The following is a 27,335-nucleotide window of genomic DNA, read 5'->3' as shown; positions in this document are numbered from 1 at the left end:
AGGAGCTAGTTCTCCTAGAAGGAAATTCCCCAATCTGAGGTTTCATAGTCTCCTCTCTATCCAAATGGGTTACTTTTTGCAACTTCCCTAAGAAATTAACTTTCTATCCTCTGATCTCATTTACATCTTATTTATGAAAGCCTTTGCAGATCCAAGTTCCCTACTTTAATCTGGAGCAGCCTTCACAACAACAGTTCCTGGACCAATTCAAATTGATCCCATCCTCCAAAACATTACTCAAAACTCACATCCTGGAAGTTTTCAGGATTAACTTAAAGCCCTTCCTGACAGAATTATAGCAAGGAATTTTTGTAACAGGTGGAGAGAGCTTATAATGTAGGCACTGAAGGAAAGAAATACTGCCTGGGATATTATGTAGTTTACATGCTACTGAAGGACTGACCATTGATGGGAATGGAGGGGTTAGGGATGGGAAACTGAAAAATGGGGAACACTTTGGTGAGGCCAGATCAAAAAAACCACATGTAAACTGGGTGCAAGAAATGTTTTTTTTATTTTGTATTTATTTTTTTTGTATTTCACCCAAGATTTAACCCGATGCTTTGCAAAATCTTAATAAATTGCCATTGCTTTTTACAGCAGTGATGGGCAAACTACAGCCTGCAGGCCAGATGTAGCCCCCTGAAATGTTCTATCCAGCCTGCTACATTATTCCTAATCTGAGGAATACAATGAGGAGGATACAATACAATGAAACTTCAAGAAAGAGTTGCCTTAGAAACAGACTCACAAATGAGCATCTCCTTTCCTTTGGCCCCCTCTTTAAAAAGTTTGCCCATCGCTGCAGAGTTCTTTATAAATATCAGTTGATAGAACCCATCAACAACAAAGAAATGGGAGTATGATTCAAAACCTTACCTTAAAATTAGATCTGCATATGGTAGCTGGTTGGTTCATTCCTTCCCCTGTTAAAAAGAGGAATAGCACTGGTAAATTGGCTTGCTTTCGTGAACAGTGGTTGTGGTGTGTGTGTGTGTATGTATTTCATTCACCACATTGTCAGTCTTCTTGGAGCAAAGCATCCTTTTTCAAACCCAACAGAAAATCTTGGGCAAGTTGATTAACCTCTCAGAGCATCATGGTACAGCAGAAAGAATGCTAGTGAGAGCAGTGAGCCTGAATTCAACCCTAATTCAGACACTATTTGTGTGTCCTTGTACTATAATCTGTGGACTTCAGTTATCTTGGAAACTACAGGTTTGGACTAGATGCCCTCTAAGGTCCCTTCCAGCTCCAAACCTAGAACTACCTTCCTCAACTTTGAAGTGAGGTGATTAGACTAGAAAGTCTCTATTGTGTTATTGGAAATTTTGTGCCTTTGAACTACATTTCCCAAGAGCCTTTGGCTTCCTGTCATTATGCACTGATGTAGATAGGGGGATAAATTAGGAGGTCTCCTATGGCTAGCTCTCTTCCCTCCCTATGGCAGCTTGCAGTTGGGAACACGGGCTATTTGAACAGGTAGATTAGCTATGGGCACGTGGTCTTATTTTGTTACCTTTTTATTCCTTACTCCTAGTGATTATTAATTAATCATATAAAAACACAATATCTAAAGTTATTCTATTATATTAATTTTAATTCTTACACTATGGAGCCTTTGCATTCCTTCTCCAACCCATATTCCACAAAGTTATCAAAGTGACAATCCTAAAACATAGTTCCAAACATTACATTCTCCTGCTCAATAAATTCCAGTGGTTTCCCTTAGAATTAAATACGAACTTTTCTGTTTGGCATTGAAAGCCCTTCAAAACCTAGTTCCAACCTGCTTTTCTAGTTTTGTTATATATTACTCTCTTTCACATCTTCTTCAGCCAAATGCAAACTGGTCTTCTTGCTGTTCCTCACATATGACTTTCCATCTTCTGTCTCTATGCCCGAGTCTCTAAGCCTAGGACTGAGACTGTGTCTTTCCCTTTCTTTGCCCCTTTGAGCACTAGTTTCCATAAAAACTCAATTCAAGCACCACCTTCTATGTGAACTTCCTGATGGTGCTTAAAATGAGAGTATTTATTGCATTTATTTTGTGTAGATTTACTTGTGTACAAGTTGTCTGCCCTGATAGAATGCAGACTCCTTGAGAGCAGGAATTATTTGCTTTTTGGCTTTGCATCCCCCAAGCCTAGCATGGCCTCACACAAAATAGGTATTTAATAAATAACAATAAATTATTCTTATAATTTATATTAATAAGATGTCATTATTAATATATTATAATAAATAATAATTTATAATATAATAATAAAACTATTATATATTATATATAAAATAATTTTATAATTTATGATATATTATTGTGTTGTTATATATTGTAATAATAATAATTTGTAATATAATAATAAAATGATGAAAATAAATAATAAATTTCTGATTGACCTCCTTTCTAAAAATCAATGACTGATTAAATAACATTCCTCCAAATGAGAATAAAACATGGGATGGAGTAAAGTCTCCTACTGAAATTATGCAATGTTCTGATGGTAAAATTCAAGTATTTAGTATGCTAAAAACCAGAATTACTGAATTCAGGAAATTTGGGGCAGAGGGATTGTTAGCAAAGTGATAGTATAACAACTTATCCTGATTCTCCAATAGTGACATTCTATGAAATGGCTAAGGTTTGCTTGCAAGTCACTGAGCTAAACCTAGCTCAGTGCCATGTACAGAGCAGACATTTTTTCATATGTGTATTGAGCCGAATTAAATTGAATTCACGAGCAATTCTAATTTCAGAGAGGCCGAAATGGTAATATCACATTCAAATGGCCTTCCAATGTTAACTTTCCAATGTGGAACAGAATCAGTTACCCCTTTACTTGGCTTAATGGGCATATCTTTAGGCTGTCCTGCCAAGAGCTTTGTACCTGGGAAGAGGCCAAGACCTTTGAACTGACGATCACAAGAGACAAAAAGAGGTGGGAGAGAATAAAAGTACAGGGGGTGTACAAAGTACAAAGAAGGGGTAGCCAGGAAAATAAGGTAATGATGCAAGAAAGAGGAGAAAATGAGAGGGGAAGCAATGTAGATTTGGCCTTGAAAAAGACACTGCGCTTTATATTTACAGGTTTTCCATTAAACAAACAAATTCAGAAAGCTCTGAATTGTGTTGCCTCACCTGCTCAATCCTGAAGCACTCACAGAGGGGAAGAAGGAAGAAAGCACATGGAACAGTAGAAAGAACACTAGACTTCAAAAAGTAGGGTCCAGGTTCAAATCTCAACTCTTCAACTTACTACCTATGTGACCTTGGACAAGCCAATTAATTTCTCTAAGCCTTAGTTTCCTCATTTATTAAATAAAGGAGTTGCAGGAGAGATGACCTCTAGATTTATGATACTAAGTTGAGGGGAATATCAAAGGTCACACATTAAAATAGGCAGGGGTAGTGGGTAGGGGCTACCTATTGGTTATTGGAGCTTAGTTGTCCCACATCCTTCTGTCACTTCCACAAATTCTTTCATTTTGGGCTAAACAACTTAATTCTAACTGCCATACTTAATCCTGCTTGTGGAGGCAGGCTATGATCAGAAAGCTCAAACTCGAGTAGCCTGTCCTATCGCCTCTGTGTCACTGAGGGGTTCAAACACTCCCCAAACTTGCCTTCCAACCCAGAGCTAGCACCCACATTACCTTTCAGGGCAACAAAGAGATTGATGTCAAATGTATAGGGCTCTTCATGACAGAGATAAGGTAGAGGCTTAGGCTCCTGAAGAAAAACATGTAAAGTGAATTTTAGCTCATGATAAATTTATCATCATCATCATCATTGCTAGCGTCTATATAACACTTCAAGGTTTGCAAAGTACTTTAGAAATATTACGTTACTACCTCAGTTTATCCTTACAAGCATCATGAGAAGTAAATGCTATCATTATCCCCATTTTTTTATGAATGAGGAAACTGAAGCAAAAGTTAAGTGACTAGCTCAGGTCAACACAACTACTAAGTGTCTGAAGCCAGAATTGAACTCAAATCTTCTGACTCCAGTTTTCTATCCCTTGGACTGCCCCTAATTCAATGATTAAATGTCTAAACTATCTGCAAGATACAAGTGGAAATAATAAAGACAAACATCAAAATGTTTCCTACCTTCAAATAGTTTACACTCTACAAAATTATAATTCTTTCCAAGATCATCAGTTTGCTGTTCTTGACCATAGGAGAGGGAGGACTTCATGGGAGAGTGAATACTTTAGTAATTGTCAGCTATAATGCTTATTGGGAGAAAGCATGGGTTAGTGAATGGAAAGCTGGCCTTAAAGTCAGGAAGACTGGAGTGGAAAATCCACTTCTCATGCATACTTGTTGTGTTACCCTGGGCAAGTCACTTAACTTTGCATTGACCCCAGAGAAGGTACCTGTCTATATTTGTAGAGGAAGTCTGTCACAAGTAGATCCCTATGTTAAGAAATTGATACCGATCCAATGCTTAAAAAAAAAGGGGAGAGAGATAAGACTATCAATATGTATAATGAAGATTAGTCTGATAACAGCATAAAGGATAGATTAGAGAAGGGAAAGAGAGGAAGCTGAAAGACCTCTTAGGAGGTTGTTGCAATAGTCTGAATGGGTGCAAAAGAGGGCTTACACTAAGATGGCAATGACTGCCTATCAATAGTAGCAAATGATCCAGTGAGGTCAAGATGAATGAGGATGGGGTCATAAAGAAAATAGTTTTAGTGGATAGTGTGCTAGGTCTGAAGTCAGAAAGACTCATCTAACCTTGGATACTTTCTAGCTGTGTGACCTTGGGCAAGTCACTTAACCCTGTTTGCTTCAGTTTCTGATCTGTAAAATGAACCAGAGAAGGAAATGTCAAACCACTCTAGAATCTTTGCCAAGAAAACCCCAAATGGGGTCACAAGGAGCTAGAAATGACTGAAAAACAACAAAAAGTTTTAGTAAAATGATGGGGACAAAGCCAAGATTATAAGGGAGCTGAGTCAATAGTTAAGAAAGAAAAGTCAATGAGTGTGGAGTGCTCTGGGCCTGGGAATGAGAAGCTGTCTTCTCTAACAATTAGGCAGAGTGGATGTTTTATCTCATAATTCTAGATGACTAAGTTTCCATTTATAAACAAACTGGTTTTTTCCTCTAAGAAGTGTTCCAATAACATTATTATTAAAGGAAAAAAAAACAGGACCAAACAACAGTTGTCCACAGTCAGACAACCAAAGGACCCAGCTAACAAATGCCTCTTAAAAGTAATTCAGAAAATAGTAGATTCCATTTACATTGTGGGTTTACTTTATGCCAGAAATTGTATTATTTATTTACTCAGTAAATATTTATTGAGTATCTATCTATTGAATAGATAACTGGTTAAAAGCTCCTTGGGAACCCATAGCCTTAACAGTGATGTAGAGATACATTGCATAAACCTTAAAATACTATATAAATGTTATAGTATAAATGGGAGCTACACGACTCAAGGCAAGTCATTTAACTGCTTGATCCCAAGGCAAATTCTCTAAGATTTGAATAGCTGAGAAGATGCCAATCTTTTACAAGTTTCTCTTTAACTCACAAGAGTAACAGGCTCCTTCATATCCTCAACCCCTATTTACCATGGACCTGGGCTATCACTCCTTTCTCCATGTCAAAGTTAAGGTCTGCAAATATGGGACAATTCCTTCACTCAAGTCTTATTCTGATGACTTTCTGTGAAGAAGTGACTCCCAGGTTTTGAAGGTTGTACAGGAAATACCAAGCTTTGGCAGATCCTACCAAGCTACAAAGGATTCAAGTACATCTCCTGGGGTAGCCTATGTGCTTACCTACTTCTGTGCCCAAATCGCAAGTGAATTTTTCAGCCATGGTAAATATAAAGACTGCCTTCTAAAGTAAAGAGGGGCTGCAATCAGCATTAATGGAGGATCTAACAACACTAATGAAATATTAAAGTATACGTAAAATTTATTAGACTTAATAATATCTGGACTGAAAAGCAGTGGGGATGTGGTGACTAGAGAATCAGCCTTGGTGTCAAGGAGATATGGGTTCAAATCCCACTTCTGACACAACTGACTGATCCTAGGCAAATCTCTTAAACTTTCAGCCCTCTGAGGCAACTCTCTAAGATCAAATGCTTGTCACTCTGCCTTGATAGAGGAAGTTCATGCTGGGAATTCTTTATACAATGAACCCAAGACTCATGGTCAAAATTTTTAAAAAGTTTGTTCTGAGTAGACCATGAGGAGGTCCAGGACATGTGCATTCTTGGAATGGTGTATAAGGGAGGAAGTAAGCTGATGAATAAAAGGAAACTTTTGGAGAAACTGTATAAGACATCAGGATAAATTCACATTCAAAGGGGCTTCTGGCACTAAAAGGCTAGAATTCAAAGGAAAGTGGAGCAGTGCCCAGGTACTACCCACAGGCTGTGTGCCCAGGAAAGAGTGAGAAAAGGTCAGGGAGATTTATAGAAGAGAAGGAGAAAAGGTATCACAATTCAGAATACCAATGAGTTGCTTGTAATTATATCTAGCCCTGAATTTGAAGGCAGAAAGAATCTTGTTTTCTCAACGTCAGAAAAAGCTGAAGTCAAAGGCAACAAACTGTTAGAAGTGAGGGCTTTATATCTCACGACTGTCACCATACACCCCCATAAAAGAGTAAGGAATGAAAGCAGAAATGACTGCAAACACCAAGTTGATGTGTTAACCTTTGATTACTTGCTTGGGACCAAAGAACACTGGAAGGTCAGAAATGGCGCTTTCATTAGAAAAGGGCTTCCTGCAGTGAGTACTCAAGTTCAGTTATTTCTTCTGTAAAAACTTCCACATTAGGACCAAGTCTTCCTTTCCCTTACATTCTCCTGTTGCCTCTCTTCCAGAGTAAATCAGCTATAATTGAAAAATGCATCCAGATTTTTGGGACATCCTATATCATGCACAGCCCAAGATGCTTACACATTGTAGTAAAATAGTTCCTGCATATGCAAAGGACCAACTTTGGAAGAGAGGTGGGGTGGGGGATCCAAGGGGAAGCAATACCATGCCAAGGTTGAAATTTTTGTAGAAGATACCACTGAGCCTTTTGAGTATAGGCTGCTGAAAGTGAGCAATGGCAGAAAAGGGAGTCTTTTGTTTTGAGGTATCCTGGACATGCTATATCACAACCTCTTTACTTCTGGTACAAGCCAGGGAACTACCTGGAAGCTCAGACAAACCAAGGGACCAGCAACACTTTGTGAAATGTTCTCATTTCAAAACATGATTTTACAACTTCTCTACCTCTTGCTCTTTCTTTTTTTTTTTAACTCGGACTTCATTTCTTCTTTCTTTACCTCTCCTTACTGGTTTCTTCATTCTTTACCAGTCTCTTCTTATCAAAAGCTAAATGTCCTGCTTTCTCTAATTCTATTGTCATTTCTCTGCCCATCTACCTTTTTCTATCTGTACTATCTATACATGCCCCTGTATATTTCTCTGTATATATTTCCCTATTTGTTCCTCTTTTCTCAATGTTTTCTCTTCCTATTTTTCATTCTCCCACATCCTTAAGTGGCTACTATATGGATTGATATATATTTCTAATATTTGTAAAATGGTCTCTGACCTTACTTTAAACACCACGTGAGTGAAATTTGCTATGATCTTATCATACCACATGTTCCATAGCAAAAGCACATGTATAAATGAAGAACATCTTTTTTATCGCTGGATAATCCTCAATGGATTTGTTTTTACATGCTAGCATGCAATTATATGTTGTACCTCTTTTTATATATATATAGCAGTCCTCAGTGGAAAATAATTTTTTTCTTCCATTGGGAAATGAGAGTCCCTTTCAATGAGGTCCAAGGAGTCTCTTTCCCTTGGTGCTTACCTTACTTAGAGGCTCTCTCACCTGGTGCTTACCTGAACTGGGTTAGGCAATGTGAAAGGCATGAGTGCTTCCATAGGCACCACCCACGGGGAGATGGTTGTTCCAAAGCTCTTCCCCAGGAATGGTCCTAGAGGAACATACTCCCACTTCTGGATATCCCGAGCTATAGTGGGGAAAACAAGATATCTGTGCTTCACTCTAAAGCATCTTCTAAGCGGTTTGAAAGGAACACTTTTTAAAGCTACCCTGAAAAAGGACAAGGAAAACACTGCAGAGTTATTCCCAAACCCCCTTTTCCTGTTCTTGAGGCATTGCCCTGGTCATTTTGTGCTCAGGAGGCAGTGGAGGAAGTGATTTTATCAAATCATTGATAAAAAGCATGTCATTCATGGGAACCAATGAAGATCACCTCCAGGTTGGCAGAGTATTTAGCGACCATTTAGGTCACTTCATCTTTCTTGTGTTTGCCAAAGGAAAAGAGGTTTCAAATAAGAAACAAAATAGAAATAGCATAGTACAGTGGAAAACACTTGACCAAGAACCAGGATGTTTGGGTTCTTATCCCATATATATGATCACAAGCAGCATCTTTGGGCCTGTTTTCTCATCTGTACATGAGAGGAATAATACTGCCTGCCTTAGCTATCTCACAGGGATGTGAGGATCAAGTAAAACTGCTTTGTAAAGTATAATGTACTGTAGAAAGGGATGGTTTGAAATTCATAGATACTAAAAAGTATTATTAATCATCATCAATAATAACATCTTAAATATTTTAATTTCATTGGACCCTAATAATAGGCTAATAATAATAAATGAAATTACCACAATTTCTCTGAGAACCACTAAACAGTGACCATAATCTCTAATGATTATCTCAATTTTTTTTTAACATTTAGGTATATTACCACTCCAGTCGTTCATGAGGACCATTCCAAAAATATGCTCATGGGCTTTATTAATGGGAATTGGCTCTCCAAGTTTGTTTCCAGGGCCTACAAAGAATGCCTGATGTAGAAGGAGAAAATATCAGTCAGAATTGAGAAGCTGGGATTTGATTATCACTAAATGGCTCTGGTAGTAAGGAAAGTACATCTTGGGCAGCTTGAGTTCAGTGCCAATAAAGGGAGTCACAATAAGTTATAGAAAAATCCAGAAAACCATCAATATTCAAGGGATTAAAATCCACTGGTATGACAAATTGCAAAACTTTTTCAAAATCAAATTATCAATCCAAAGAGATTCTGGTTTCAGACTAAATACATATGAAAAATGTCAAGGTGGCTACCACCTAAGATAAGCCACTTCTGGAATTTTAGGAAAGGCCCTTCTTCAGAGAAATAATGAGCACTAGTTCCTATACATAAGTAGCCATCAAAAATTGCATGCATATCTTACCATTTCCAACTCAAAGTCCAAAAGTTTGGAAACACCCTGTACTGGAGGCTTGGCTGGGAAATTAAGAGAAAAACAAAAGAGGCTACTGTTATTTATATGATCCTCTTGGAAAGAACATCACACTCAGTGGCATCAACAGGTTGTGCCATTGGCAAATCCATTTAGAGTGAATATCATGGAATTTACTATCAGGGAACTTACTTTCATCAGGGCACAATTGTCCCGCAGGTCTTCGTAGTGGCGTGCCTGATACCACTACAGAGGAAGCTCGCCCATGATATCCCACTGGCAAATGCAGCCTGGTTCAAATAATATGTGTGAAATAACACTCATCAGCAACGACCAACATCTCATACTGGAACAAGGGTCAAGTCAGAAAGCACAGTTTGGGGCCAAAAAACACTGTGATTGGATCTTGATCTAGTTTTTCTTTGTTACAAGGAAAGATCCAAAGGAAGTTGGGCAAGGCAACATACTGGGAAATGATTTTGGTGCTTAAAAAAAGACATAAACTACTTCCTTCGTTTGCAGAAAAGCAAGAGAATATGGACGTGGCACTATACCTATATGGTTAGACTCAGTCAATATATTGGTCAGTTTTCAAAATCAATAACTGTGCATGTGAAGAAATTGAGGGGATCAGGACATGGAGTGGGAACTGAGTGAACCATACGGATTCCATCTTGTGACTCAATCCTAGCTTTAGCTCAGCTCCCTTTCTCTTCAGTTATGGGTCTAATGCCACTTCTTTCTTCTGAGAAAAATTTATTCAATTGTGTGAACTGAGAGAAAGCATTATTGCACTGTTTGAATATAGCCCTATGTGGCTAAGAAACTGGACCACGTGTACCTGATATTTAAAGAGCCCCTAATCATGCCCTAGTTTATGTTGACCAGAAATACAGAGCCTAAGATTGCTGCAAGGAGTTTTCTCGTAATTGTACATCTCAAGCAATCCATATACCTTATCTGCAAACTGGCCCCCTATTGACCAATCAGTTATTGTGTCTATCCTTCCCTTCATTTAATGCAGATATTTGGGGAGGAATGGAACATTTATTTTCTTGAATTCAGGAAAATGTACCTGTTCACTCCTCCCCTTCCACCTTGGAAAAATCCTTCATCTTTCTTCCAATTAAGAATCAGATTGTCTAATGTCATATTGCTTTTAATTAATTGACCTTATTTGATTAATTATTTTTAATGTGTAAAAGTCTGTCTCTCCCTGTATTTGGGGTCCAGTCCTAAGCTAAGGAAGGGGTCTTGTCCCAACTTGTTAGGAAGTTCATATGCATTGCTTAATAAATCAATATGCTCAGAAGATTGAACCTTTGTTTCCTTAGTCACTTCATCTTTTATTAATTACACATGTAATCCCAAGGCTCTTTCCTAGACTCTGTTTACTTTTTGGACTACATGCTACATTCTCTCTCTGGGTAACTTCATCAGTTTCCATGGATTCAATAATCATCTGCATGTAGAGAATGCCTAGACTTGCATCTCTAATTCTCCATCTCTGGCCTCTACACCTTTGAGCTATTTGTCCCCCAGGCTCTGCCTCCTCACTTCAACCTCTAAAAAAACCCCTTCCTTTAAGACTCATTTCAAGCCCTTCCTTTGGTAAGAGTCTGTTCTGGTTCTCTAAGCTGCCCAAAGGTTACCTTCTATCTACTATGCATCTTAAATATATTTAAATTTTGCGTGTAAATAAATAATAAATATATGTATTTATAGATATACTGTCACCCTCATTAGAATGTAAACTCTTCAAGGGAAGGGATTTTTTCTTTTTTTCCTTTATATCCCCAGGGCTTACCATGGTGTATTGCACTGAAGAAATTCTTAATAAATATTGATAGATTCTGCTTAATTGCTGTTTAATTTTTTTTAATTCTTATTTATTTGTTATTATGTGGAAATAACTGGGGGTGAGGGTATAGAAAGAAAGGAAATGAAGGAGATGTAAAAAACAAAAACCATACAAGCCCCCAAAAAAGATTACTCATTTTAAAGAGATTGATAGATATATGTAAAATGGATCACAAGGATCAAAACAGAATAGAATTAGAATGAAACCAAGAGGAAATAAGAGGGTTGGACAAGAAGGCCCTTGAAACTCTCCAGCTCTAGATTTAAGATCCTAGACAAATCATCCTGGGTTCTTCTGTAAAGCCTAGTGAGTTAGCTGTATGTCTCTCCTTAAAGATCCCTAGGGAAGACAGTTCCAAAACCTCCCCTTGGCTGAGACTTTCAAATATTCCTATTTGTTCTTCTACCCAGAAGAGATGGGGAACAGATGGTCATAATTCTCATACAATCATGCCTCATATAGTTAATGCTAGATTTTTTTTTGAGGCTAGTAATCAAGCCTGCACATAATCCAGGCTCTTCCTTTGCTTTTTTTCCTCCTTACTTTTGCCTGCTAGTGTATGGTTCATTAAGTTCTAGGTATTTAGGAGGCTTGGGGTGGGAAATTGGAAGAGATTATCCTTGAGTCAACCCTGATAAGTATGCTCTGAGGAAGCCAATGTGTAAATCTATTTTGCTTGACTATGCCAATTTATTTCACAGGCTTTGTTTTGATTTTGATTTTCCCATTGGAGTTAAGGGTGGGGAGGATGTGGAAGAAAAAGAAAAGAGATTCTTAATTTTTAAAAAATTAACTTTAATTAAAAGAAAAAGAAGGCTTTGGGCAGTCGGAGGGGAAGAGATGAGGGAAACAGAGTCACAATTATCAGTCAGTTCAAACTATGAGTCATCACAGCCAATACTCAAAATCTAGCAGTGGCCAGCTTGACTAGCTAACAAGCAAACAAAGATTCCTTTGAGTCACTATGGCATGTGGATAGAATATTGCAAAGTATCCAAGTCTGGAGTGTTGCTCTCTAAGGGGGTTCTATTGTACCAGGTGAGATCAGAAAAGAGCCCTAGACTGGGAGTTAAGAGGTGTGAGAATCTAGTCCTGGCTCAGTTATGACAGACCATAGGTGTGAAAAATATATTTCATTAGAGTGGCAACCAGGGAATTTATTTCTTCTTTTCAAGGTGAACGTTTATTGAATACTCAACCATAAAGGCCATTTAAAATAAACTAAAATAAATTAATTTCTAAGAAAGTAAACTTTACTTTAAAAAAATACAAACTTTAAAAATGAGAGCAAATAACCAAATATTTTAAGGCATTATTCATGCCTATATATATATATATAACCTTGGACAAGTCACTAAAACTTCTCTGGACCTTAGTTTCTGTGTTAATAAAAGAAAGAGGTTGGACTAGTGACCTCTAAGATCTCTAACAGGCAGTATATTATAAGAAGATGTGAGTTCAAATCTTGACTCTGCCACTTGCTTCCTGGGTGATCTTGAATAAATAACTTGGCTTTTTTTGTCTTCAGTTTCCTCAACTATAAAAGGAAGAGATTGGATTATATGACTCCTATGATTCCTTCCAGTTCTAAATCTATGAACATGTTCCTTCTCACTCTAATATTCTTTGGTTCCTTCCTCTCTTCTTTCTCCCTTTGTCTTAGTCACTAATCCCAATCCTTTCCCATTTCTGTACTGACTGAACTGAAATATTTTCATTTTTGAGTCATAAGATTTAGAGTTTAAAAGGATCTCCTAGGTCATTCTTGGCAAATCTATGGCAATGTGCCTGAGCATGCTGGAGAAAGCTGCTTCCCTGCCCCTCTCCAAGCATACCTGAGAACATTTCTACCTGAGGACATCACCTACCCCCCTTCCCAGCAGCTCAATGGGAATGCTTCCTCCCTCCCCTGTCTGGAATAAGGTGGGGGTTGGGGATGGGGCTCACATATGGCATGAGGGTTGCAGTTTGGACACTCGGTCTCTAAAAGGTTTTCCATCACTGTCATGGGTCAACTACAACAGTAGAATCAAACTCAAACAGAAATGGGAGTCACTAAACAATACGTAAAAATCTCTAGTAGGAAACTGGCTTAGAAGACCATATGTTAACACTATCTATGTTCTATTGTATTTTTATTTATTTTGTTAAATATGTCCCAATGATATTTTAATCTGATTACATTAAAGTATGGTAGCCAATGCTGTCTGAGCCACCTATTTAACATTTCTGGTCTATGGAAATCTCATTTTGCAGATGAAGTAATTGAGGGAAAGAAAGGCGAAAGCCATTCTCATCAGGATGAGTATGGGGAAATGGGGTCTCTTGAGGTCATGTGGCTAGAATTCCCATTCCAGCTATGCTAACTTCAACTGTGACCATAGGCAAATTTTAAGCCTTCAAAATGATCACCTGCAAAATAGAAGTGATAGTCTTGGTCCTGTCCATCTACCTCATAGGGCTGTTACAGAGTCTAAAGGCAATAATGGATGAGAGAGCACTTCAAAAAAGATAAATCACCAAAAATTCTCAATATGAATGATTGATCAATTTTGCCTTCAAAATTCAAGTGTGACTCCTCTCCCAAAGCACTAAATTCACAATTCACTATGAATCTTTTACAGTTTCTCTCATTTTGTTTTCTGAGAAACATCACCACAAACAGAAAGGTCACTTATATGATTATTTTTAAAAAACTAAGAATGGAGAACAATACAAACCAATTAGGCATCAAAGCATTTTCCTTCCCTCTGAACATGATTCCAACATTGGTAGCATGTTGTCGAGAGGAATAAAAGTCAGTGTAATCTCCTAGAGAAGGAATAGAAAAGAAATCCCCATTAACAATAAAGCATTTCAGTTTCTAGGAGAGAATGGCACCTCTCAAAGTACTGATGGAAGAAGAAGTTCATGGGAAAGGGTACTTTGTTTGTTTGTTTTAAGAGAGAAGTTACTAATTTAACAAGACAAACCTTATAAGATTACACTTGCAGAGAAACAGAAGTCAACATCAAAATGTTTAGCTATTTTGAGAAATAAGACTTCCAGTTCTAGGTAATATTCTTTGTCAATTTACCACACTGGCAGCTCACTTCATCATTTAATCTAGATATGGAATAGGGACTAAACACACTGGTTCCTGAGAGGCTGTAGATTTAAATCTGGCCTCTAAAATTTACTAACTAGATGACATTAATCAAGTTGCTTAACCTTCATGGGCCTCCGTTTCCTCATCTGTAAAATGAGAAGGCAGGTCTAGATAGCCTTCAAGGTTCCTTCCGATCTAGTTCTTCTTGGCTTAAGTTTTAAATTCTTGCCAAGTCTGAATCTATTTAGACAATTTCTCTGCTGCCCTCTTGTGTTTTTTCTGAAAAAGCAGATCAGTAAAGTCAAGAAATAGAAATTAGTGAGGGAGTTCCCCATCCCTGGAAATGGTTAAGCAGAGATTTGATGACAGATTGATGAATCACCTCGTTGGTTATTCCTATTCTAGGTAGGACCCTAAGGAGCTTTCAAATCTGAAGGTTTTTGTTGAATTGAATAGGAGAAGAAAAGCCAAGAGATTGCATGGTCTGAAAATTAAGAAGTAACCTGGAAGAAGAGGCCTTATAGATTGGTGTTAATAGTCTAGGAATCTATTAGATATTGAAATGATGATGAACTTCCCCATCTTTGAAAGGGCATGTGTGACCTTGTAGCTTAAAATGGTGTAAGTGTATGTGTGTGATACACACATATATACATCTACATTCACATACATCTTCTCATCTTGTTCATTTGCACACTTTAAAAGACACAGCCAGTTTTGGGTAGGTCATAGAGTAAAACTAAAAAAAGGTGCTCAGGGAACTGCAGATGATGAAGAAACCCTTGGTTTTTAAAAGGGGGGGGGGGAAGCTATAGAAACAGAGTTAGCAGATTGGTTGTGAGATTGAAATGGACACAAACTTTTCTAAAAATTGATCCTGGAGGAGGCAGCTAGGTGGCTTAGTGGGTAGAGAGCCCAACCTAGAGATGGGAGGTCCTGGGTTCATATTTGAACTCAGATACTTCCTAGCTCTGTGACTCTGGGCAAGTCACTTAACCCCCATTGCTTAGCCCTTACCACTCTTCCACCTTGAAACCAATACATAGTATTGATTCTAAGACAAAAGGTAAGGGTTAAAAAAATTTAATCCAGAATGAAAGGAATTCCTGAAATTTACGCTTCTTTCCTTGAAAAAGATCTTTTTTAAAAATAGAATCATTAAATTATAGATCTCAAAAAAAAAAAAAAGAAGAGAAAGACCTCTCCATCTCCTGCCATCAGAAAGATAAAGGATGGCCACCTTCACTTAACAGATGAGACAACTTATGCTCTAAAACAATTCAGGGTAAGTGATTTGCCCAAGGTCACATGGCTAGAGTATCAAAGGAAAAAGCAGGGAAGGAAAAGACCTCCTCAAGAGGGAGGAAATGGATGTTGATTGCTTGTTCCTAGTCAAGATGATTACTCTGCATATTCCCTCCAGTAGAGAGGGATGAACTAATTAGGAGTGACTGTGTTTTGGCCACTTTGAGTCAGCAATAGCCTTTGGCATTCCAAATTCCTGCTGCTTCCACATAGGAAAGGCCAAGAGTATTAAGTGCCACAAGCCTAGAGAATCCAAGGTTTGCTTCAAAGTCATGGGGATTGGCTTTTACTTTTGGCAAAAAATAAGCCAATTACCTTGGTAATGAGTCCCTGCTTTGCCAGCAGTATGCTACAAAGAGAACAAAACAAAATCAAACCTCTGAGTGAGTGCCATTTGTAATCTGGAGACATTTCTTTCAACAGCATTTGCTAGAAATAACATTTGTACGCTTATGCAAAAAATATGTGTAGGCTGAGGGGAACTCCCTCCACAACAGGACTGCAAGTTACAAATTTACATCAGAAACAAGTTAGCTGCACAGCTAGGTAGCTCAGTGGATAGAGACTCAGGTCTAAACACAAGAGGTCCTGGGTTCAAATCTGGCCTGAGACACTTCTTGGCTGTGTGACCCTGAAGTCACTTAACCTCAACTGCCTGTTCTGTTCTGTTCTGCCCTGGAACCTCTACTATCTATTCTGACAAAAAGTAAGGGTTTAAAAAAAAAGAGTAAGTTAGAAATAAGAATTCACACTCACAGAGTAAATTCAAGGCTGCACCCCAGTCCAAAGCATGTCACATAAATGAGGGAATCTACCTACCACATAACATTTTGAATGTTCAATTTGTTTAAGGCCCCACTAAGCAGAACTATATCAAAAGCAGCCTAGTAAAAGTAAGTCAAGGCAGCACATGATCTTGAAAACCCTTTGCAATCTCATGCAAAAGTAAAAGGGGGTATGTAGCAAAAAGTTTCTAGAGACAAAATGAGAGAATCTGAGGGGATGACTGCTTGGGGTGGAACGAGAGTAAATGTGACATAAACTGGGCTTTACATGGTTTGTATTAAGGAAACGGAACATTACGCATAAAGAACAGCAAGTAAATAAGTAGCTAGCCTATAAAAGTTTACTAAGGGTAAAAATTCTGGAAAGGCAGTTTGGAAACCTTCATAATCTTGTCATGGGTTTAAAATAACAAACTGAGGAACTTGTATTTTACATAGGAGGGAAAAGGGAGCCAGTGGAGGTTTTAGAGTAGCTGAGTGACACTGTCAGGTCTATGAGAAACATCAGTTTGGCAGCTGTGTGGAACTGAGATTCTCAAGAGGAGAGACTTGTGGCAGAGAGACAAATTAAGGTACCTCTAATGAAAAAAAAAAAAACAGGAAGAAACTGAAAAAGATGTAAGATGATTTGATATAGGTCACAGTGCTGATGGAACAACCAGGAAAGTAAAATGTTTAACCAAATACAAGCATCTAGAAAAGATCTTAAATTAGAGAATACTAATAATAGATGAGAGAATGAGGATATAATTTACCTAGATTTTAGACAAGCTTTTGATACAGCATATCATGATATTCTTGTGGAGAAATGATGGAGAGATTTGGATTGGTAGAGAATATAATCACTTGAATTCAGTTAAGGATTAAGTGGTCTGACTCTAAAAGAACCTGTTATGGTTTAAATGTCCAGTCTCCAGTACAGTAACCAAGAGATCTAGCCTTGGTCCTGTGCCATTCTTCCACTTTATCAGTGCCTTGGATAATGTATAGGCAGAGTGTTCAACAAATCTGCAGATAACACCAAGATGAGAAGGATAGCTAACACAATGAATGACAGAATCAGGATCCAAAAGAATCTTAACAGGCTAAAGCAGTGATTCCCAAAGTGGGCGCTACCGCCCCCTGGTGGGTGCTGCAGTGATGCAGGAGAGCAGTGATGGCCACAGGCGCATTTATCTTTCCTATTAATTGCTATTAAATTTTTTTTTTTAATTAATTTCCAGGGGACTAAGTAATATTTTTTCTGGAAAGGGAGCAGTAGGCCAAAAAAGTTTGGGAACCACTGGGCTAAAGTATTGGACTAAATACAATCAAATGAAATCAATAGGGATGCATGTAAAATCTCACATTTGGGTTGTTCCTAGACCTCATTGTTCACAGGTTTCAAAGGATTGGGAAACGATGGTGTCCTGAAAGGTCATTTTATATATGTACCTACAAGTAAGGATTTTGGGGGGTTGACTTTTTAATCTTTCACAATTATTGGCTCATGAATTTGAAATGCTGTGTCTTTCTCTTATATCTCTTCTCCCTATGGTCATTTGGATGATAGCATAGTGGTCAGAGGAAAGAAGACTTAGCTTCAAGACCTGCCTCTGACATACTGGCTGTGTCACTCACCTGGCAAGTCACTGAACACCTCACTGCTTGGTGTAATTCTTTAGTTGCAGAGAATGTGCCAACCTACATTGGTAGAGGGAGCTTCCTCACTTTGGAGTTCCTGATATCATTGAGGTATAGTCCCCCTCCCTTATCTCCTCTATGTCTTCTCACCTCTCAGCGAAGAACAGAGTCAACTCATTAACTTGAGTTAGGCTTTCTTTCCTGAAAGCTTTGGCTTCCTGGATGATAGAATCACCAAGATTAGAGAATATTATTTCCAATATAATTTGGAAACAGTGATGTGACTGGACGAAGTCCTTCATTAAAGATTACAATGTCTCAGAGTGGTCATGTGACAGATCTTAAAAAACTAATATAATATAATAAATATAATATAATATATCGTATCATATCATATCATATTATATTATATTATGTTTTCAAAAACTAATCCAAGTTCTGGATCACCTTCTAGCTCAACCATGGACTGGCCACATACAAGTATAGCCTCTATGTCCAAAGGTACAAGATGAAGCATTCCCCTATGAAATCCTGAAGGTGATCAGAAAGTCTCAAGGTTCTCACAATCTCCCAAAAAGGCTTTGGAAGCCCCAGGGAGCAAGGGGAAGAGAGTCACCTGGCAACAGGACCAAGCAAGTACTACAGATCTCTAAGATTCATAGGATTGTGTTCTGAGACCACATGGAGGATCCTAAAGACTCAAAGGTCTGAATCTCCAAGATCTACTAGTGCCTAACCCCAGAAAGTGAAAGTCAGTCCCCAAAACCAGGCAATCAAGATTTAGAACAAATAGTGCTGACTGCAAAAGCAACAAAGGATGAAGTCACATCCTGGTAAAATGCACCAATTCAAGAACTAAAGCTGGAGGGAAAAATTAATCAAAGAAGACCCTACCAGTATAAAAAATTGTTACACCTATAGATGTGCCCAAATTTCCAATCAAGAAGAAGAAATTAATTTCATAATATCTTTAAGTAAAGACTCAAATGGGGAAGTTAGGAGGTACAACGGTTAGCATGCTGGGGCCTGGAATAAGAAGACAAGTTCAAATCTGGGCTCAGACATTATTATGTATGGCCCAGAGAAAGTCACTTAACCATGTTTGCCTCAGTTTCTTGATCTGTAAAAATGAACTAGAGATGGAAACGAAAAAAAAGAATCCAGTATCCTTGCCAAGAAAACCCTAAATGGGGTCATGTAAAGTCCAACACAACTGAATTGACTGAACAACAACAAAGGGACTCAAAAAAACAGCAATGATACAAAAAAGAGAGGGCCATGGAAATAAAGGTTTTTTTTTTAAATGTAGAAAATTGATCGGAAAAAAGTTAAGAATCAAGCATTAAAAAAATTGCCAGTTTTAAAAGTAGGGAATGGAATACATTTATCCATTTTTTTAAAAAATCAAGTATTATGAAACAGACTCAGTTTCAAATGCAACTTTCTTTTTTGTGTGTTTTGCTATATATATTATTTTTTTGATGTTTACCTTCAGAATAAAAAATTAAATTAATTTTACAAAACAAAAAAGAAGCAATGTCAATAGAGCTGAAGCTCAAACAGGATTAATACAGACTGACTGCATGTCTGTCATCTTAGAATTGTTCTAAATAAAAGCAAAGAGGCTTGTGTTATATTCATATTCTGAGAAATGTTGGATGTCACCTTGATTGACAAGGGAGGCAGTTGGAGAGATTGGAATGTTCCCAGATGCCGTTAGCCAGGGGCAAAAGTCGGTTGGCCAGGGAGTATAAATAACCCTAATAGCCAGCTGGAGGGGCTTTTGGTCCTTTGGGGCTTTTGGCTTTTGACTTTTGGTCTTCCTTTGGGCTTGGGTCCCTGGGTGTTGAAGGGAGGCTGGAGGTCTATGAAGAAGAGGGTTGGTAGGACCTGAATATTTCCTGAAGACTGTGAGAGCTAGTACATCACAAAACACTGATAGTGAGAAAGCTAAGAGAATAAAATCACCAACATAGCTGCATCAAGAGCAGTCAATATTCTCTGGCTTGGCAGTGGCCAGGCTGGGCCAGAGGGGTTATGAAGAACAAAGCTCCAGCTTCTACTAAATCAATAGCCTCCAGTCCTAAGTGTTAATTAATTATAGATATTAGATTGACAGGGTCTCCAATCCCCAATCCTTATCCTTATTATCCTTTCCCTAATTATAGATTATAGATAAAGAATGTTTAATAAGTACCTTCCTGAGTGGACTTTATATCACGACACTTGGGGAGGGAGCTAACACAGTCAGATAACAAACGTGATCCAAGGCTAATCAGAGCCCCATATTAATAATTTATCCAACCCACGTTGGACCTGAAAGGGTTACCCATCCACCTAACCTTTCGGGGTCCTCCTTGGGCATTTGTTGAAAGGGGAAATTATAACAACTAGCAAGGGTGATAGGGGTTGGTGTTCCCCCATCACCAGCAACTAGGGAGAGTACAGAGATACATCCACATCACTAGTTAACTATACCTCCCTAGGACCCTTCTTTCTTTATAACACTTGCCACTGGAAAGTTGGCAATTAGATTATTATTTTTTTTGGTCACAGCAACCCACAAAACTATCTCAAAATGCATGGAGAGATTGTAATTCGTGTTAGAAAAAGAAGTACATACAAGGATATAATCACAGACCTGAAGTGATGAAGAAGAATGTTAAATAATGATAAGAGAAGAAAAGGATTCCTATAGTCTCTCATTTTCCTTTTCTCTAGTAATCTAAAATTGTATTCTCTGAAAATTGTGGGTTAATAAAAGATGGCTTTTCGGTTGGCCAGTGAGCTCTTTGCTATTGATATGCATGAAACAATTATCTCTTGGTAAAGAAATTCAATACTTACCAATAGTGGCTGGCAAGTGCATTGTGGCAGAGGCCTGAGGTGTAAATGCACTGAAATACAGAATCAAAAGGTTCAAGCATCATGTCTAATTGAATCCTTCTAGTTAAGGTCTGCAAGTTCAGCCTGGGTCATCCTGTTCCCACTCAGAACACTCTACAGAAACAACTACATGCTAAATCAGGGGATAAGACCAAGCCAAATAAAATGAAGCCAAATCTGAAAGTTAGCTACTGTAGTTACTTCCCAGGGAAATATAATCTCTTGCCTCTATTCTTTAGTTCCTTCATCTCTGAAACACTTCTAGAATTGTGTGCCCTCTATCCACAGGCATTGATGAATAATGAATGGCCTATTCCTGTAAAATGATGTGAGCAGCTCAGGAGGGCACAGGATCAATATGAGTTATAGATGCATTCCTCTTCATTCATAGTTCTTTCTCTCTCACTCTTTTTTTTAATCAATGGAGTCCCCAAAATCAAGGCAATGAAGACTGGGATTACTTTACAAGATGAAGCTAGTTCCTTTGGAGTCTCCAACTAAGATGCCAGCTCTACCCCTGCACTTCTCCTAGAGCACATCTCACCGTTTCCGTAGAACAGCATCATCTCTCAGAGTTGCTTTCCCAGCTGAAAGCAGGTTCTGCAGGTACATTCTTGCCTCCTTCCAAGCAGCATAACCCAAGCCCATGAATCTATTAAGAGTTGGCTAAAATCAAAATAAGGAGAAAGTAATGTGCACAAAAATCTAAGGGGCCTTTTACACTGTTAATGGGGGTTCTGACTTACTTGAGGAGGCAATACTTAACTTAGCAAACATCTACTGAAATCTTATATTGTATTCTGTCAGTGAAGGAGAAAGAAAGAAAAGGAAGGGAAGGGAATGGAAAGGAAGGAAAAGAAAGGAGAGGGGAGGGGAGAGGGGGATTGGGAGGGGAGGGAAGGAAAGAAAGATAGTTTACTGAAAATGGAACTAGTGAATGTTTCTGAAACGGAACTAGTAAACTGCAAAGTAATCTATAAATCACACATTAACCATAATAATATAGTATGAACTACAAAAAAATGCTAGATGGAATATGGAATAAAGGAGGGTTCTGGAAGGGAGGAGAAAAAGGTTTTGAGGAGAATTTTTGATCATTATAAAATGGCATGATGTACATGAATTGGGTAAGAGTAGATTGGATATGAGGAACAAAGGCAGAGGGATGGAAGTTATGAGTGGGAAGTGGGGGAGAAATAGGGAAAAAGGGGGGAGAGGAAGAGAGAGAGACAGAAACAGACAGAGAATCAAGTCTTTACTATGTGAGGGACTCCACGCTAAAAGCAAGAAAGACAATCTTTGCCTTCAAAGAACTTCTAATGAGGGAAGAAAACATACTGGGAGTAGGGATGAGACTACAAGATGGTTTGGAGCTGATAGCAAGGAAATAAGGTAAAGGCTTGATTCTAAGCAAGATAAGGCAAGAGTTCATCTCTAAGAGCCCATAAACAGCAGGCAGGTTGGTTTGATTAGAGCCAAGGGACCAAGTGAAGCAAGAAGGATGAGATTATAAAGATGAAGAATAAAAACAGGGATGTGATACCTTAAGCCCTTTAAGCATATTTAGGATTGATCACTACTATAGACTGTTAATTAATAAGTTTATATGAGTAAATGGTATCTTGAATATTAATAATCATAAACTAGGTTTTAATTGGGTCATGCTTTTATAAGCTGTTGAAAGGTCTTTATAATTGATAAGAACATATTAAAGGCTTTGGAATAACAAAATTGTAGCTGATTGACCATAATTCAGCTGAGTTAAATTGTCAAAGTTACTTGAGTTGAAATAAGAGCTAAGGTAATAAACTGCACCTTGGAATTTTCAGGCTCTGAAACAGAGCGAGAGGAACTCAAAGCCCTTTCTATAGCCTCTCCACCTTTTCCCTCTCAGCTACCCAGAGGGTGGGGACAAGGATTTTATTGGATTCTGTAGTTATATAAAAGTAAATAGGGAAAAATTATAGGAAGCTGGGAGTGACTTGAAGGCAATGGGCTTTTTTTGAGCTTTTGGATGTTACCATTAATAATTTTAAAACCCAGATCTATTTATGTCTCCACACTAAGTAAATGCTCCCCTATCAGAATCATTGTGGTAAATTAGCACTTAAAACAAGAGATTGCCTCTAAATCTTTGGCAGTAGGTAGTAGCTAGAAATAGTGGGCCTTATAATACGAAATGCTTAGAATAAATGGCCCATGTGAAGAAAAATAAATGAAATAAAAATTTGGATTCTGTATGATACCATTTGGAAAACAGATCTGGTATAATTAAATGAATACTGACCTTATTTTAAGTGGAAGTTGAAAAGCTGAGGTTTTTTTTTCTTTCATTTTTACTATTTGGCATTAAGACACAGTTTTGGGGAAATGCATACAGATCAGAACAATTGTTCTCTGTGTGAGCTTAAAACAGGTTATAACTTGTTGTGGCAAATGATTGTGATGGAATACTACTGGGCTGTAAGAAATGAAAAACAGGTTGATTTTGGGGAAAAAAAATCATGGAAAGACTCACATGAAATTATGAAGAATGAAATGAGCAAAATCAACATTATATACAGCAATTGAAATATTGTTTGAGTAATGATTTGTGTATGTCCATCTCCAGAGAAAGAACTGATGAATAGAAATAGGAAATATATATATATACACATATATCTTTTTGCAAAATGATGCCTGCTATAATGAGAGGAGGAGGAGGGAATTAACTAGGTATTTAAATGTAACAAACAAATGAATAAATTTTAAAAAATAAATAAAGTGGGTTCCTTCAGTTTATCAATCTATAATATGAATAAAATATTGCCTAACATTAATATAATAATGTTCATGTTATATTCATTAGGCTGATATAAAAACATTTTCTATTTTGTATTAAAAAATAATTTCAGTGCAATTAGTTTTCTTAGAGGAGAGTAACTTATGGACTATCTTGTGTTATTTCAAAGAGACATGTACTTTTACTTAGGTTTATTATAAAATGTAGGATTAATACCTGTGTGTAGAGTGTGTCCTGAAGTACAAACATGTTTTATTAAAAACAACTAGCTTGATATGCACTGTTTTGATCACACCTCATTCCAGGATTTTTTGCCATAATTGGAGAAAAATGTACAACTTTTAAGTAAATTAATTTGTGTAATTTGAATCATTTGCTTGTATACTATGTTCTTGCCTATGTTTTTGTGTAAAGATTAGGCCCTTATCAGTTTCTACTCTCCTGCTGAAAGAGGAATTGGAATTAATTCTTAAATTGTCTTAAATAATTAAATTAAGTTCCAAATAGTAAGTTTAAAAATTGTAAAGTAAAATCTGTAATGTAAAAAGATTGAGAAAAATGTTAATTTATTCATAGAATGTATCCACAAATGTCCCAGTCCCTCCCCATCCCCCCCACATAATAAAAAGGCATCATCTGAGAAATAGATATGTTCATATAAATGAAGTCTTTCATGTTTTCACCTTTCAATTCACTCTCTGGAGGTAAGATTTGCAATTTATTCTTCCAGTATTAATTCTGCAGCTGTGTATGATGTTTTCTTGGTTCTACTCATTTTGCTGTTCATTATCCTGTGTAGTTCTTTCCAATTTTTTAAAATTAGCCTGTGCATCATTTCTTATGGCACAGTAGTATTCCATCACAATCATACACCACATTTGTTTAGCCATTCCCCAATAAATGGACATCCCTTCAATTTCCAATTCTTTGTTATCATAAAGAGAGCTGCTATAAATATTTTGAAACAAAGAGGTTCTTTTCCTTTTCCCCTGATCTTGGGAAACATGGGTCTAAGGGTTTACATAGTTTTATAAATATCTGGGTATAATCCCAAATTGTTTGAGAAAAAAATTAGAGAAACAATGTAATTTAAAAGACTTTCAGAAATTTGAGATATTTTAAGAATTCTACTTTCCTTGGAATTTTAAAATATTTAGTTTTTTAACTTGGTATTTGAATTTCTTAAAATGTCAGTTTAATCATTTGCCAATTTATATCACAAAAAGCTAAATGATTATGGAGTCAATACCAATTAGATAAGTGCACTTAGCCTTAGCTTACATGTCTAGTTCAGTCAATATTAAATCTTTAACCAGAAAGACTCATTTTACAAGTCAGATCCTCATGGATTTCTTGTTGCTATCTGTATTTATAGTAAGTAAAAAGTTTCCATAAAGATAGAAACAGCAAGAGGGATTTAAGAATTTGTATATTCTTCAGTTTCAAGCAAACTATGGGTTTCAAATTTGATGTTCTTCTTATAGCTCTATTGTTGTTGTATTTGGCAGAAGAGCGGTAAGGGCTAGGCAATGAGAATTAAGTGACTTGCCCAGGGTCACACAGCTAGGAAGGATCTGAGGCCAGATTTGAACATAGGACCTCCTGTCTCTAGGCCTGGCTCTCAATCTATTGAGCCACCCAGAGCAGAATCACAAAAGATTTGAGTTGGTCTCTACCCTGTGACCTGGTTATGAAGTAAAATTTAAGAAGCTGTGCTAAATTGTATTGAGATCTGTTTTGTAAAAGGTTTTAGCAGGAACATTAAGAATCTATATGAATTTAGAATCAGAGAAACACATCTACTGAAGAGGAGACCCCTTCAGAGCTACACTGAGAGCAAGATCTATTCCCAGACCAGATGACTTTGTGAGATATCTGGGATCTAATATGAGATGTGCTGATTAAATGGATATTGGGAATTGGCTACTGAGATACTAGGAGACTTGAGTATGTTTATTGAGTTTTCTTAGTTACTTTGAGACATAAATCTCTTTTCTTCATGGTTTTAGATATCCTACTATGGCTTGTGTTATGATTAATCATTCCTGTTATTCTTTATCTGCTTTGTATTAATGACTATATCAAAGCCTGATCTCTCCCTCTACCAGTCAAGTTTATTTTAGTATACTCAATTAGTACTGATTATGTTAAAGATATTATGGGATAAACTCATAGATTAGCGATAAATTGCTCAGAAGGTGGAGAGATTGAGAGATCAATTCTTGATTCTGTATTTCATATTTGATTTTACTTTGTAAGTAGTTTTATTCTGTAACCACAGCCTATATCAATGTAACAAACCCAAAGCCTCTTCTCTGTTTCTGACTGAAGAAGTTCATGTGTGCAAAAGTGTAGTTTCCTTTCTCCTTGAAGAGAGATAGCAAAGGCTTTTGGATAATCACTGTTAGCTAAAGAAAAACTGTTCTCAATACTTTCTTAAAATTTTATCTCAAGGGGCAGCTGGGTAGCTCAGTGGAGTGAGAGTCAGGCCTAGAGACAGGAGGTCCTAGGTTCAAACCCGGCCTCAGCCACTTCCCAGCTGTGTGACCCTGGGCAAGTCACTTGACCCCCATTGCCCACCCTTACCAATCTTCCACCTATGAGACAATACACCGAAGTACAAGGGTTTAAAAAAAAATTTTAAAAAAATTTTATCTCAGCATTTTCTGAAAGGATTATGTATTACCAGATGACCTTTTCCCATCTTTAGCAATTAATCCCTATACACCAGTAGGTCTGTATACCTGGGTCCCCAACAGTAACTTTAGGATGCAGTTGAAACTCAAAAATTCGCAAAAGCATTCCTTAGAGAGTGGTCTCTATCATATATCTGGCGTATAGTAAGCACTTAATAAATACTTGTTGAATAACTGATTGATTAACCTGAACATGTTTCCCCTGTATACAGATCCTAAGATAGAACACTTGGGATTTTCTAGTAATTATTGTCAACTCTGCTAGTTTGATTGGCCCCAAATTAACCAAATCATAATCCTATTCTGAAAACTGAAATTTCCACAGAAATATGTTCCCAGGCCTCTAGAAACAGAGGGGAAAAGTGATGATGTGCAAAAGGCAGGTAGACCTACCTGCTCAAAGACATCCTGGTGACTGGAAAGAACAGGACCATTGAATAGGTGCTTAATCACACTGAGATCCAGTATCTGGTCTCCAATTGCCACACCAATTCTTCGTCTTGGCTACAAGGGAAAAATACAGTTCACTTTTGTGGAGAGTCCTGGGGAGATATTAGAAACCAAATCTAGCATCTGAAGAGAAAAGAAAAACACCTAAAGATTATTGTCATTTCAAGAATAAGTTGTCTTTCCTAAAATTGCTTCTCTTTAAAGGACTGTGAAATAAATGCATTTTGTTTTCTGTTCTCTACACAAACTCATTTGACTCCAGCTGTGCTATAAATTCAAATATTTTCTGAATGACAAGATATATACTATATTGTAAGTCACATTTCATAGATAAAATAATTCCATATTTTTTTTAACTCTTAACCTTCTTAGTGTCAATTCTAAGACAGAGAAGTGGCAAGGGGTAGGCAATTAAGGTTAAGTGACTTGCCCAAGGTCGTACAGCTAGAAAGTATCTGAGGCCAGATTTAAACCCAGCTCATCCTGACTCCAGGTCTGGCACTCATCTATTGTGCTACCTATCTCTCTCTCAATCTCTCTCTCTCTCTCTCTCTCTCTCTCTCTCTCTCTCTCTCTCTCTCTCTCCCCATCTCTCTCT

At 37.4% G+C, this 27,335-nt stretch overlaps 1 protein-coding gene across 2 annotated transcripts in view; it reads right to left on the bottom strand.

Moving 5' to 3' along the window:
* The window catches only part of FAH (fumarylacetoacetate hydrolase), a 57,036-nt gene that overhangs the window by 8,909 nt on the left and 20,792 nt on the right, over positions 1 to 27,335 (bottom strand). The window contains exons 2-11 of one of the 2 annotated variants that reach the window (XM_044665470.1): positions 26,681 to 26,791; positions 21,354 to 21,475; positions 20,771 to 20,820; positions 13,843 to 13,933; positions 9,454 to 9,551; positions 9,253 to 9,305; positions 8,763 to 8,862; positions 7,887 to 8,017; positions 3,655 to 3,730; positions 880 to 926 (exon numbers count right to left, since the gene is read on the bottom strand). In XM_044665470.1, coding sequence (XP_044521405.1) covers positions 880 to 926; positions 3,655 to 3,730; positions 7,887 to 8,017; positions 8,763 to 8,862; positions 9,253 to 9,305; positions 9,454 to 9,551; positions 13,843 to 13,933; positions 20,771 to 20,820; positions 21,354 to 21,475; positions 26,681 to 26,791 — 879 coding nt within the window. Of the gene's footprint in view, positions 1 to 879; positions 927 to 3,654; positions 3,731 to 7,886; positions 8,018 to 8,762; positions 8,863 to 9,252; positions 9,306 to 9,453; positions 9,552 to 13,842; positions 13,934 to 20,770; positions 20,821 to 21,353; positions 21,476 to 23,096; positions 23,308 to 26,680; positions 26,792 to 27,335 lie in introns of those variants that run through there. The other variant, XM_044665471.1, reaches the window with a different exon arrangement.

The sequence above is a fragment of the Gracilinanus agilis genome, chromosome 2, assembly GCF_016433145.1.
Source record: "Gracilinanus agilis isolate LMUSP501 chromosome 2, AgileGrace, whole genome shotgun sequence".
NCBI lineage: Eukaryota > Metazoa > Chordata > Mammalia > Didelphimorphia > Didelphidae > Gracilinanus > Gracilinanus agilis.
This window is presented reverse-complemented; position numbering and strand designations above follow the sequence as displayed.